At 41.2% G+C, this 14,271-nt stretch overlaps 1 protein-coding gene across 5 annotated transcripts in view; it reads right to left on the bottom strand.

Moving 5' to 3' along the window:
* Window positions 1-14,271, bottom strand: part of clip2 (CAP-GLY domain containing linker protein 2) — a 40,103-nt gene that overhangs the window by 17,014 nt on the left and 8,818 nt on the right. For all 5 annotated transcript variants that reach the window (XM_034889735.1, XM_034889734.1, XM_034889732.1 and 2 more), the window contains exons 3-8: window positions 9,808-10,319; window positions 5,098-5,222; window positions 4,491-4,704; window positions 2,088-2,285; window positions 1,854-1,957; window positions 878-938 (exon numbers count right to left, since the gene is read on the bottom strand). In XM_034889735.1, coding sequence (XP_034745626.1) covers window positions 878-938; window positions 1,854-1,957; window positions 2,088-2,285; window positions 4,491-4,704; window positions 5,098-5,222; window positions 9,808-10,319 — 1,214 coding nt within the window. The remainder of the gene's footprint in view (window positions 1-877; window positions 939-1,853; window positions 1,958-2,087; window positions 2,286-4,490; window positions 4,705-5,097; window positions 5,223-9,807; window positions 10,320-14,271) is intronic.

Genomic DNA, 14,271 nt, shown 5'->3' with positions numbered 1-14,271 from the left:
AAATATCTGTATTGCCGGGGTAAGCAGGCAGCGTAGTGACCGGGGAAGCTGTCAATCAACAGCTGAGAGCGGTTCAAGTCCAGATCATCCTCTCATGAAAGCTATTTCAACTGTTTTTTGTTTTTTTATGTGGTCTCCAGAAAACGTTTGCATTTGCTTTTGTGCATCCAAGCCATCCTCCTAAAGACAGTGGCCCAATCCCAAAGTGAGCCCTGAGGACTAAGGACTAAAGACTCACAGACTAAATTGATCTCAGGTGCTAAGTGAGTGAGTGTGTGAGTCCACATGGCCTTAGGTAGCTATAAATGGGATTGGCACAGCACTTTACAGGATCCCATGTTATCTTGGCAACGTTTAATAACAAAATGACACGCAGAATTTTCCTTTTAAGTTTGTTGCTTTCCACACGGCCAAGGCACAGGAGACGGCTGCCTGATTCCAACATTTCCGTTCCGTGGTCATGTGTCGTGCTGTTGTTTACCCTTGTAATTTCCGGATTTCCCTATGGTCTTCGCGGTAAAATGTAAAATGTAAATGTGCTGGGTGTGTAAATGTAACGCTTTGAGCTGTGGGTAATTCCCTTTGGGGAAGTCTGCATCGATGCAGACTCACGGAAACAGCTTGGTAAAGGTGTACTCAGACCTTCATGCCCTTACAAATTTCGCGAGCACGAGCACCAAAGTCTATGAGTCTGTGACTTTGGGATTTGGGATTGGGCCACTATCATCTTTGCTGAATGTTTAAACCCCTTAAATGTCTTTCTTTTACCTTCTCAGGGTCCATGATATTAAAAGATACACTGTTTTTGACCATGTGGAAGCACATATATTCCATTATTGATACAGTTTATAGGTATGAATAAAGCTGTTACAAATACCTCCAGGTCTCCCTTGGTGATGGATTCCTCCTCTACTCTGAACTGAAGGTCCTCCACTTTCCTGTTAACAAAAAAGTTGTGCGAGATGTTGCACAGAGGATGAAAACATCACAGACTTGCAGCTGTTAAATCACTAAGAATAATAAGACTGTTTATAAAAATGGTTACATACACATATTTCTTAACCTCACATATCTATTTTTGTAGAAATCATTAACCTTATCTGCTTCTTTGCTTTTTTAACGAGAGTGAGATTAGAAGATGGATAAACCAGTTGTGTGTGTTAAGTATAGAGATGAAGCAAGGACTGTTTTTTGGCTCAATCATAATTGAAAAAATAAACCCACCAATAACTCTATGGGCACTATTTTAACGGCCTATGCACACAGCGTGAAGTGCATGGCGCAGGAGCGTTTAGGGTGGGCCCAAATCCCCTTTTGGTAGTTTGACGGAAGAAAAAAGAGTCTGTGCGCCGGGCGCATGGTTCAAAAGATTTGTAATTAGTGTCTTCATTAAGTCATCGGTGTGTTTTGAGCGTAACATGCAATAAACCAATCAGAGTGCCATTTCCCATTCCCTTTAAAAGCCAGGTGCGTTTGAACCTTGGTGCATTGCTATTATGATGGCAGATTTGCACCGTAATATCTGTATTTTTAATCTTTTGCTGATGTGTGTGCTGCTGCGCTTCCCTGAATGAATGAATGAGTGAATTAATTAATTAATTAAGTCTAAAGAGAGATCAACATTTTAGACAAATGTTGTTTTTTTCAAATAATGATCATGTAAAAATGTTATGTGTAAAACCAAGTTTGAAGATTAAAATGAGATGAACAAAAGTAAAATTTACCGTATGATGATTTGAAATTATATTTTTGTAAAGGTCTGTGGACACTTCAACATATGACATAGAACAATGACTCGCATTAAGATTTACGTACCAGCACTGTTGCGTGAGAGAGTAAGACTCTGTCATTACCTTTTCTCTTCTTCGAGCTGATTGGACAGTTCCAGTTTATCTTTCTGTGTGCAGGCCAACATGGCTTTGATTTGCTGGAGGGTGCTCTCATTCTCAGTTACATACTGTGGATAGTAAGAAGGAAGGTATTTAAGAGACATACAACTGATTCATTGTTAGATAAGTTATTGGGCGGATTGATGTATGACAGAAATTCCACATGACAGAAATGCAGAAATGTATAACATTTGGTACCTGCATGTGTTGCACCTTCAGGACGCTCAGCTCCTTCTCCACGTCACAGATGTGGCTGGTGGCCTTGGCCATGTCGGCTCGCTCCTGGTCCCTCTCGGCCAGCAGCTGCTCGATGTGCTGCTGCTTCTCCTTCAGGGCTTCCTGGAGCGCAGTGGTGCCCGAGATCTTACGGGCGTAGCGCGAAGATGTCTCGGTCAGCTGAAAAACAAAAAGGACATAAAACATAAACAAAGTTAAGCAGCCGAAAGGATGAAGGGTGTGAGGGAAAGAAAAGAATGTGAGGGAACAAGGGAGGAAGTGTGAATAGTGGTTGGACAAAAGGTTTAAAAATTGGTGGAAGTGTGGAGAGACAGGGCAGTCAAAGTGATAGGAGAGAAAATAATGAGGAAGGAGTTTTTCACTGCAATCATAGAATATAGTTATTTAATGATCACGGGAAGGCAGCTATTCTGGGATCTCTACATAATCTCTACATGCTTTGCTTTCTTGGGATCTGTATTTAATATTTCATTATTACATGAAAACATCCAGTTAAAACCAGTTTGATTTACAACATGATCATGGATAAAGTGACTTAGTAAACCTGACATGTCGACTGCTTTCATGTAATCACAGGTTAATTATTTAATTTCCCCATCATGAAAACGCAAAGCTTGTTACACCTAAGAAAGAATTATTAAATAAGAATTACAAATACCCAGCCTTCTGTATATGTAGCCTTCTCATCCAGACAAGAGTAAGATATTTTTAAAGATTTTTTGGGGGCATTTTTAGGCTTTTATTTGACAGGACAGCTGAAGACGTGAAAGGGGAGAGAAGGGCGGGGGGGTAGAGACATGCAGCGAAGGGCCGCAGGTCGAAGTCTGACCCAGGCCCGCTGCTTCGGGGAGTAAAAGGTCTATATATGGGCGCCTGACCATTGTTAACTCATTAAGCAATTTTCTAAAATATTAAGACCTTAAAGATGCAACACGTCCTTTGACCACTAGAGTATGCTCTTTAAAAGGATTCCTGCCTGAGATCGGTTCAATTCAGTAGCCTTTGTTTACAACAGAATAATACTGAGAATGGGGTTTATATCCACAAGGTGATTCTAGTTAAAAGCCACAGTAGTTGTTAGTGAAAATACATTGTACAAAAACCATAAACATGTCACAAATAACCCTGAATTCTTTTGTCTGCAGCATTTCTGAAACAGAAACACTACAGACCCTGGGCGCTTAGATAGCTCAATTGGTAAAGCGCGGGCCCATATGTGGAGGTTTACTCCTTGACGCAGCAAGTCTGGGTTGTGTGTGTCCTTCCCCCTCTCACCCCTTTCTTGTCTTCAGCTGTCCTGTCAATAAAAGCCTAAAAATGCCCCTAAAATAAAAATATTTAAACAAAAATAAAAGAAACATTGAAGACCCTAACAGCTGATCAGAAGCTCAGTCAGCTTCAACATTATGTCAAATACATGGTAACTGGATGTTGCTAAGGTCGTGGATTCTTGCTTTTGTGTGGACACATTTATTATAGACTACAGCAAGGACCACATGAAAAGTAATTTATATTTTAGGAATGTTACTGTATGAATAGTTCACTGCCAATACTGCAGCAACTGACTGTGTGATATAAGGATGATACTTTCCTAACATTTAACAACATGAACGTGGTACACCAAAGATCTTAATAAACAACATTGAACGGTTTGTGTAGGGTGATCCGCTTGACAATTCAGAATGGCTGCTTGCAGCGCTGCTTACACTGGTGCCAACAATTAAGTAAGTAAAGGCAAGGGTTCTTCATCCCAGATCTGGCTTGCAACCAGAAGCTAAAATCAATGTGAAATACCCTGGTGTCCCATTCATTTTAGTTTGTTGCCAACATTCCTGAGGTTATTAGTCTTGAAGACACTGACAGGTGATTTCACAAAAGGATTGCGTGGCTTTTGCGTTGCGGCCGCTAAACCTGCACAAATAAGACAGAAAGAAACTATGTCTGCCTGGTACGGAAAGTCTCAAATCGCCTGTCCCTACAGAAATCAGTGGAAACTGCGGAAAGGTGTCTTTCTCCCTACCATAGCTGACATCTATCTTAATTTCCCTGAAATTCTATGGTATTGTGCTTTGTAAGTCTGTATTGAAACGTTGTAAACTATACTTTACTAACTCACCTATTTAATTTAAAGCAATTCTTTAGGGTAAAATGTGTCTCTGCTTTATTGGAGGGCGGTAGATGAGAAGACTGACACCACTCTAATGTCTCACAGGGGTATCAATCTTCTCATATAATTCTCTGCCAGAAAGCAAGTAACTGTAGTTCCCTAAATGTCAATCAATTCCTTTAAGCAGCAACATCACACTGTATGAACAGCCCCTTTTTCTCTCGGTACGTATTTGAGGCACACTGCCGTCATCTTACCAGCCCAGTTCGGCTCGGTCGTCCACCCACGGAGGAGGCCACCGAGCTGACTGAACTGATGGAGGAGCTGCTGGGGCTGTGGGCCAGAGAGGAAACCCCCATGGCCATCCGCTTGCTCTTCTTGGCCTTCGCCGGGCTGGTGGAAGGGAAGCCGATGCGGATCACCTTGTGGATCGGAGCAAACAGGCCAAACTTGTGAAGACACTGAAAGTATCTGCAGGGAGAGAGGCATGAGGTAAGGGATTTAGTTTACAAGTTGTTTTCAAGCAATACTCCAAAAAGTCTGTACCCAAATTTAACCTATTTTAAACCTTTTCCATTGTTTGAGGTAAGCAAATGCAAACCCTACATTTAATAAATGTGATAAATAGGTGGCCTAAAAATTGCCAGACCAACAGTGAAGATCAGCTCTGAGCTATTGGGTCAGACTAATTTCATGGACAAACAGATGATAGAACATAGAACAAACAACTGAACAGATGGAGCCACAGTGTTCCCCTCAATCTCCCTTTAGGGAAAAACTAAAAAACATTTGGGGAGCTTGATGCATACTGTGTGTGTGTGTGTGTGTGTGTGTGTGTGTGTGTGTGTGTGTGTGCTTGTCTACCTTGTACCAGCCACTGCACCATCATTCTTCCCCAGGGGCTCATCCAGCTCGACCCCACACCATTCCCCCTTGGCGAAGTCGGTCTCTCCCATGTAGCGTATGACTCCCATCTTAGAGCCTCCCACCTACAACAGAGAAAAAGGTCTTTCAACTATAAAAACATGCAGAAAGAAAGACAGCTCAGGAAGTGGCTGTGGAAGAATAACCACTGCTGGTTAGTACTCGTCTTAATAAACCTTAATGTAGTTTATTTGATTGGAATAAACATTGTTAAACAAATAGTTCGTCAATTTGTTAATGTGCGCATCTTCGCCTTTTGGAGAAGAGATGAGAACATCAACATCACTTTAATATCTTTATGCTGTATGGTAGTCTATATCTACGACGTTCCACTTCTGAGATTGCTCCGTTTCCGGCGGAAATTCCACCGTATGTTCTTGTTTTCAGCCAGATGACCGTTACATTCCCTTTTGTTTGTGATGAAATTTTCTGGAACTCCGGCCGATATAGATTTCTATGGGATGGATCCAGACAGCTAACCCTACTATCTGTCCATTCTGAGATATCTCTCACATGACTAAAACAACCTTTCAAGGTACACATGTTCCACCAAAACAAGTTCAAGGGCATTTTGCAGTGGCACTGTGGCTCTGTGCAGCGCCAAGCACCGCCCCAAGACAATTTTGATTGGTTTAAAGCCATTCCACTAAACCAGAGCACGTTTTTCTCCCATCCCGGAATGCTGTGTGGACAGGGCCTCCTCCGCGGCGCTGTGAATGAAGGTCTGACAATGTGAGACTATCCGTATAGTAAACATGAAACTACAGCTATTTGCCGGTAAGCTTAGCTTGTCTTAGCTCAGCACAAAAACTGGATATAAAACACACTCAGTATACAGACACAATAAATGACATTTCAATGACACTACAAAGACAGAGAGCGGTAACTATATATACAAACTTGAAGTTGTAATGCCTTAACTTTTTATGTTTTAAGAAATGTGAACTATGACTGAAGGGGAAATCATTATCCCTTGGCAACATATATAGGGTGCCACATAGCCACAACTTATAGCACTGTGCTTCCCAGTGTAGGAACACTGGTTTCCTGTTAGGAAGACTGTCGGAAAACCACGCCCACTGCCCCTGAGGTCAGCCAACATGCAAAACTGACTAGTACAGCTGCTGCATGTCTTTTACACATGGAGACCACATGTATGAGACACAAAAGCTCATCAGCTTTTACAAACATCCCACTGATCACAATATCCTTAAATGTCTAAGAGAAACATCTAGAATAACAGAAATACAATACCAATCCAAGGACAACTTTAATTACATTTCAATTCACTGATCAATTGTTAAAATTGTGTTTTTCTCCAAAGAACAGTGTGTCCTTCCATGATTCATTTTTTTGTCTTGTTTCCTCCGATCACTATTCAAAAACCAACACAAAGATTAAATTAACAATTACACAATAAGAAAATCCGCAAAAATTCACACTTAAAAATCCGGGGCCACTTTATTTTATTTCTATAAAATATTAGCTAACTTATCAATAAAGCTCTACTTTTATCACCAGCATCTCTACCTGTAACAGGGTGTTCTCTAATTACATGTCTGTAATCCCATTCCCTGGCAGCAGTCAAATTAATATGCACAAAATGTACATAATGTGGGTTTTTGCAGGACATTGTGATGTCACTGTAAAGTTGACCTTTGACTTTATGGGTATAAAATGTAAATTCATCATCTTATCCTACTAGACCGTTGCAGTTGCTAGAAGCCAAGTAGGACACAGAGGATTAAAAATCATGGACTCTTCAGAAGAAGTAATTATTTTTTATTATAACTATCTTTATCTAAGTCACCAGGTGCCACAATCTTCTGAACGTAGGCATACTGAGAAATACAGAGAGAGTTGTGTGGAGCCATTAGTCTTAATTAGATTGGTAGCAACTCATTTGGCAATGGCTTGAATGTAACAGACTTTCATTAAATTAAAAAAGTTACACACTAAAGCTTTAAGTCCAAGTGGACGCTGGTGCCAAATGTAAAGAAACTCCCTGAAGGTATTCCTGAGATGTTGCGTTCATGAGAACACAGACGTACAGAGAAACGGGCAACCCGAAAACATAATACCTTGGCCATGGCTGCCGCCAGCATAGAGGCATAAAAAGGTCCCACATATTAATTCATACTCCCACTACTGGATGTAGTAGCGGGGGGAACTGAACACAAGGACAAAAATGGTGTGCATGGTGAGTCACTCTTCATCTTTCTATTGTCAAATAAATATAGCACACCTCTGATTTTGTCCATCTCCTAAACCACTGAGACCACGCAGTGTGGTGTCAAAAGACATTAAACTGAGATGGCCATCAGCATGAGTGTGTGATGTCTCAGTGACTCAGTGTCAAACAGTGCTAAGACAGCCAGTCAGCACAAGCCCCATCTTGGCTTCTGCTATCCAAAGAACATTATACCTGCTTAACATTAAAATGTTAGCACTGTCCTTGTGAGCCTTCTTGCATGTAGCTTAAAGCCCCGCTGTGTCTCTGTACACCCACACAGAGCAACTAGCATCACTATAGACTCTTGCATATGATGAAACGGGATAAGCCTTTAATATCCTTGTTAGTTGTTAACATAGTTGTTTACAAGGCTCATACCATATGAAATCAGATTTTATTCTTTTGTGCTGTTTAATGAAGCCATTTAGGCTCCATGTACACCCAAATGATGCTACTTAAACCGTGGTAACCGTTTGTGTTATGAGACAATTTCATTGACAAACGGCCATTGGAGTGGCTTTCTATCCAAATAAACACCAGTCACATTGCATGCAGCCGCTCTGAAAGGGAACTCTAATTGAACCTTTACCAAACTCTACAGTAGCAGAGAGAGACGGCCTCTGGTGAAAAACTAAAGCCAGCAGAAGGAGAGGCAGTTCTGTGCTTCTTGTGGGTACTCAGACATCAAAGGTGCCAAGGCAAATGGAGACAGCCATCATGTGTTTAGCCTCTGAGGTTGTCTCTCTGTGGGGAAACATTTCTGCAGTTAAAAATATGTTGAGTAATCTTTAGGCATTGGCAAAGTTAAAGTTGACCTTAGTTCAAGATAACTCCTCTGGAAGAAAGCAGGACTGTGGTGCCAAAGATGCCTCTATTTAACTAAATGTGTGTGAAAACTGTGTATCCTCTGCTTGTTACTATCACATCATTTAATACCAAGTGAAGGAAAATAGTCTTTGTGTTAGGTTCACAATGTGTAATCTGAGATTCACACTTTGTGCTCGTCTCACAAAATTTTGGAGGCAGTGTTTTATTTCCAACAGCAGAGGAGGGGCGTGACACAACTGGATGGCAGCACATCCAAGCCATCGCAGTGAGATAGATTACAAGGGAGAGGCTTAGGAAATAGATGGATTCACTGATCAATGTGTCAGCAGTGGTCTCTTCTGTCTTAAGTGCTGAAAGTAATCCGGAGTGATTTACAATATTGACCAGGAGGAAGGCTTCTCGAGCTCCCAGTTTTTAACTGCACAGGATCTGATGTAACTATCCCCTGTGCCCATCAGTAAATGGAAAGCAATGTGACCCAGGGTCAATAATTCCATGAAGTGAACATTGTACACTAATAGGATTCAATAAGAAAATAAGCAAAATGCAGATAGAAATGTTCTTCCCACAGAGGCTTACTTTGAAATTGTATATAACTGCCACAGATATTTATTTCTTTTGTTGTGTAATGGATGAAGGCTGCATTCTAGTCAAAGACAGAATAAGGAAAGCAGAACGTTCCTGTGGGAATCAACCACGTATCACATTACACAGCATTAATCCATCTTTATGGAGGGCTTCAAAACACTGTAATTAGCCATCCACTGGGACTCTCATCTTATTACTTTCAGCTTCTATAGATTTTGTTAGTCTCAAATATTTACAGAAAATGAGGTTAAAGAGGACTTATTAGGCTGTCATATATGTATATAATGTTACAATCTCAGATGTTCATACCAAACCTGACCAAAGCTTAAAATAATGAGGTAAACACATGTTGAAGAAATCCCTGTCAGCGAAACCCCAGATTTTAGACCATTCTGAACACTTCTGTTTTCTTCTCCCAGCTAAAGCTGATGTCAACCCATGCCTGATTTCTGAGCTTTTTCGAGAGGCGGGCTTAAAAGACAGACAGAGGGTGAATACAGGTGCAGCAGCCATGGGCACTGTGAGAAAAGTATAATAATAATAATAACGTTTTTTTTTCTACATTAAAGCATGTAAACATGTTCTAGAAGGAACACAAAATACAAAAATGAATACAAAAATTGTTGTAAATTGTATTTGTCAGATTGGCACAAATAGTGAAATTATTGACATTTAATCATATATACCACATTAATGTTTGTGAAGTATGAGGGTACAGTCAGCAGCCAGTTAGCTTAGCATAGCATAAAGACTAGGAAACAGCATACCTGCACAGGATAAGCACATAGACAATGACAGAAGGATGATACTCAAGGTTTCCATCATGGAAAATGCGTACTTTACTCAACTTTCCAACAAATGTCAGTTGTGTGAAATGTTTTGGTTTAACTTCTCAGAATTTTTTGTTGGGAATTTCCTTTTTTCAAATGCATGATGAAATTGCATAACTAGAGGAAACCCTGTCTAACAAATCATTTGTCATCCAACACAGAATTACTCACCAAAACTCGATCTCCAACTCGAAGATCCTTATCCCCACCTTTCTTAACCGAACCGCTGTCAGACATGTTGGACCCCGACTCGTTGCCCGTTTTCACTGCGCTGTTGAGCAGGGCCAGGCCTTCTCTCAGGGGCACCACTACCCGCTGGCCAGGGGGGGCGCCATTGCCGCCCTGCTGAGTCAGATTCTGGGCAGAGAGCGAGTCAGTGGAGTGGCTGTCACTTCCCTCTCCAACCGGCTGTGGGGTGAGCTTTGAGGGTCGCGTGAAGATGCCCTGGAGGGGCTGGCATTCAAAGTAACGCACGCCGCCCACTGAGCCGTCATTTTTGCCAACTAGGTCATTCAGTATCACGCCTGCCCATTGTCCCGGGGCAAACTGGGTCTCCCCTAGGTAGGCAATAACTCCGAGTTTGACACCGTTGACCCAGACCTGTTCACCCACTGTGTAATCCCCCAAAACCTCGTCGCCCTCTTCAGAGATTTTAGTTGGTGTGGTGGGCTTGAGTAGAGCATCTGAAGAAAAACAAAAACATTATATATTATATAAATGTAGAGCTGGAAAAGGTTTCACATAAAAAGAGCAGGTAAGCGTAGCAAAAACATGAACATTACCAAAATCAAACTATTGTAGTAAAACATGCAAGGAAATCATCAGTATGTGTTATTGTAATCACATTCTCTTCACTAAAACCTTTCTTATTGGAGGGTTAAGTAGTAGACACTACATACATTGTGAGATCATCCTCATTCTAGGTGCAGCAGAATTGCCTTTACACTATTCATCCCATTTGCTGTGGCAAGATGGCACAGATAAAACTGCTTGTGTGGCAGCATTCAGCACACACCAAACAGTGCAATTTGTACAAGATTAGGCGTTTCTCTAATTCCTCCTGAAAAGTGGGTCAGAGAAACGGTATCTGTGATGTGCTGGTGATTAACCCCGCAATGCAGCCCTATGATATCGCCTGTTTGACACATAGATGAGCTGGCTCTCTGTGTCTATCCACAGCAGCCTGGAAACTGAACAGGGCACCATTAGCACATGGTCTACTGCACCACACTGCCAGTAAAAGTCTGTGTTTATCTTGGAGTGTGGGTGTGTGTGTGTGTCTGTGTGTGTCTGTCTGTGTGTGTGTGTGCGTGCGTGCGTGCGTAGCGGAATAGTTGGTGCCAGGGCAGTCTACCCAATGCTCCAATGGTTGTGCTTTATGCCTCAATTGCTCCCATATGTTTTTCTCACAAGTGATGTGAGACACATTTCGGCCCAAATGCAAATGGTTACAACTTCAAAGGGGTTTTGACTTGATGATACAGTTTGACATTTTTTAGGAATGTTCTGCTTCCAGTAGAAGGAGTAAGGAAAAACTATTGCTGACAATTTAGCTTGTTCCCAAGTGGTTATCTTAGAGATGAACTGCACGACTACAGTATGCTGCAGGCTTTTATGAGAAACATTTGAAAAAGGTTGTCCAATTGCTTTAGTCTGAATCAGGTGAAATGTTTGATCTTTGCTGCTGTTCTTGTACCGTTAAACATCATACATATCAACTGATCAAAAAGATATTGACAATCAGGACACAGGAGTACTCAGGTCCCTCATTGATCCATAAATGTGTCAAAATGAATGTTGCCCAGAGCAGACTGACATCCAGCATTAACATCAGCCATAAGTCACTTTGTGTTTGACCCATATCTGCAGCTGGATTCTGCACTCCATCCAAAGCCCCAGAGATGGTTTGGAAATGTACATGCAAAACCTTCCTGCCAGCAAGAGAATGGTCCAACATTTTTGGCCAGGACTCAATTTGATTGATTTTTTGGAAGATTTGATTAATGAATACCCTTAAAACAGCAAAATATTGAGAATATATTGGAATACTGTAAATCAGTCTTTAGATCAACTTCAAATCCCTGTCCTTCTACCTCTTAGGTTCAGATTCACAAAAATGTCGAACAAATTTGAAATTAAAAGTAATGTTCTGATATTCTGAAGTGGGGTTATATGAGATACTTAGTGTAGTCAGTGTATCACCTCCAGTCATGGCAGTCGACACACCCCCAGTATGAAGAAGCAGGGACGAGTACCTGCTCCATTTCCTCTTTTTACCTTTGTTCTTATGGACTCTATGTGAATGTTTACCAGATTATTTCAATGCTGTATCTATGAGGACTATGTGTAGATCTTTTACTGCCAATACCTTGTTTCTTGAAGCACAATGTAACTAATTTGACAGTTAGCCTATTATTTTTGTGAATCCAGTTTTCTTGTTACTGTACTAATTCATGTTTTACAATAATTGTTGGTCTAACTCTTTTTTATAGAACCTCATTGCTTTCTTGTTTTGACTAAATATAATTTAATTTCTTGTACAGTTCTGTTTTCACAGTTTCTTTTTAAGATTATTATCAGAAATGTTGGCATGGCCTTTTATTTGATAGTAAAGGTTAGGCATAAAAGGAGAGGGGGAATGCCATGCAGCAAAGGGCCACAGGGCAGAACTGAACCTGCAGCCGCTGCAGCAAGGACTGAGCCCTCTGGGCCCACTCCTGCAAAGGATGTCTCTTTTAAGTTTGTTTTCTCTTAACGCCCAGCTGTGCACAGGTCTACATGCACAGTGATGGCAGAATACTTTTTTTTTTCCTTTATTCTTTTTCACACATGATCAACTGATGCAACATGTGATCTTGGCCAGAGTTTCAAACCTGAGCTAACCCATGATTTTGGGTTGCTGAGGCAACAGCAGAGTGAGGGCAAAAGGATCCTCGGCAGAAGGAAGACTGGAAACACAGCCCTTACTTTCACCATTGTGCTAGGCCACCTCCCACCACCATCTGAATCCAACTATTCATCAGCTCTGCACAATGAAACCTCCACAGCTTCCTCTCAGCCCCCACCCCCACCCCCCAATTATCCCCCCATCTCTCCCTACTTTGGTTACACACATACACACACCTCTTTCTCTGGCCTCTTTAACTCGGCCTATTTATGATAATTTCCCACAATGGCTATCATCTTGTTCTTTTTGTTTTAAATTGGACTTCTCTCCATTTGTGCATGATTAGGTCCTGAGCATGTGTGTATTTCAGGCCTGTGTGTAGTTAGTACTAACAAACAGAGTGTAAATTGGAATTTCCCCACTGGGATCAATAAACCGCATACATTTTTATTATCAAGACTGATATTGTGTCGCTGTCTTCAGCAGTGCTCGTGGCAGCTGTGCAAGGCCGAGCAGCACAGACACTAACAGATGGAGGGGGTTGAGCTTCAAGGTTTTTGACTGTTGGTCACTGTTTTTGACCAAAGTGCCATGTCCTACAGTCAAGAGAAAAAATCCAAACCTTTAAGATATTTTCTATGAGCACAAACTGTTTTTTGTGGTGTTATCTCTTATAAACAATTTATCATCTTGAGGGCAAATCTTCGATATTAGGTTGATTTAGCTTAATGCTGCCAAGTTACAAGAGGAGATTAGTCACTGTATAGGCATGAGCTCTGTGTCATTATTTACCTTCTTTGACATTGAGTTAAGGGGTTAGTTACTCTATAACCATTTAACCTTGCTTTTGGTCTACAGTGTTTTCTAACAAAGCATGCCATGGCTGTCTTGAAAGAGGACAGAAACCAGTGTTTTTAGTAGTTTGGTGCTTCAGATAAATAGCTCCACTATTCCATGGTGAATTTGCCATTAGTAACATTATTTAGAAGGACTGTCCTGCACTGTGCAGTCTTATCTGGTAATACAACATTTAACAACTGATGTAAAATAACTATTATGGGATCCACCCAAAGGACTGAAAACATCAGATGTGAAAATCAATTGTGGGTTTGGGTGCGTCTAATGAGCTCTCTCACCCTTTAATATCACTGGGTGTGTCAGACCATTGTGAGCAATGTTGCAAATAAAGGAGCATAACTGAATAACTCAATGTCCATATTGGATTTATTATCCTATGATTTGGTAGGCATTTAATTTGCTGGGTTATATTTCCTTCTTTGGATTTTTTATGACCCAAAATTCAGAATATTCAAATTTAAATCTTGAAATACAATTCGATATAAGATGAATTCTATCCATGACTACATGGATGTCATCTACCTCTTTGCTGTCTTTCCAGGCTCTTGCTGTTAATTCGCTTGCATTAAACTTGCATCTAAAGCTGCTCTAATCAATATAACCCCTAATTAAAGAGATCATTTGCTGATTTTAATCCAGCTCTGTGTCATGGCAGTGTGGCCAGTGTGTTTAGATGAACGGTGTGTGCCTTTCCTTCATGGTGCCAATCCACAGAGCTTGAAACAGCCGTGGTCTGCCGCAAAACGCCCACACAAAGATGTCACAGAGCTGGATTTAAATATAAGAATCCCTTAAAGTACAGTACAGCAAAGATCCATCCATCCATCTTTGACCGCTTATCCGGTATCGGGTCGCGGGGGCAGCAGCTCCAGCAGGGGACCCCAAACTTC

The sequence above is a fragment of the Etheostoma cragini genome, chromosome 13 (genome assembly GCF_013103735.1).
Source record: "Etheostoma cragini isolate CJK2018 chromosome 13, CSU_Ecrag_1.0, whole genome shotgun sequence".
NCBI lineage: Eukaryota > Metazoa > Chordata > Actinopteri > Perciformes > Percidae > Etheostoma > Etheostoma cragini.
Note: the sequence above shows the minus strand (reverse complement) of the source record. Positions and strands in the feature narration are given on the sequence as shown.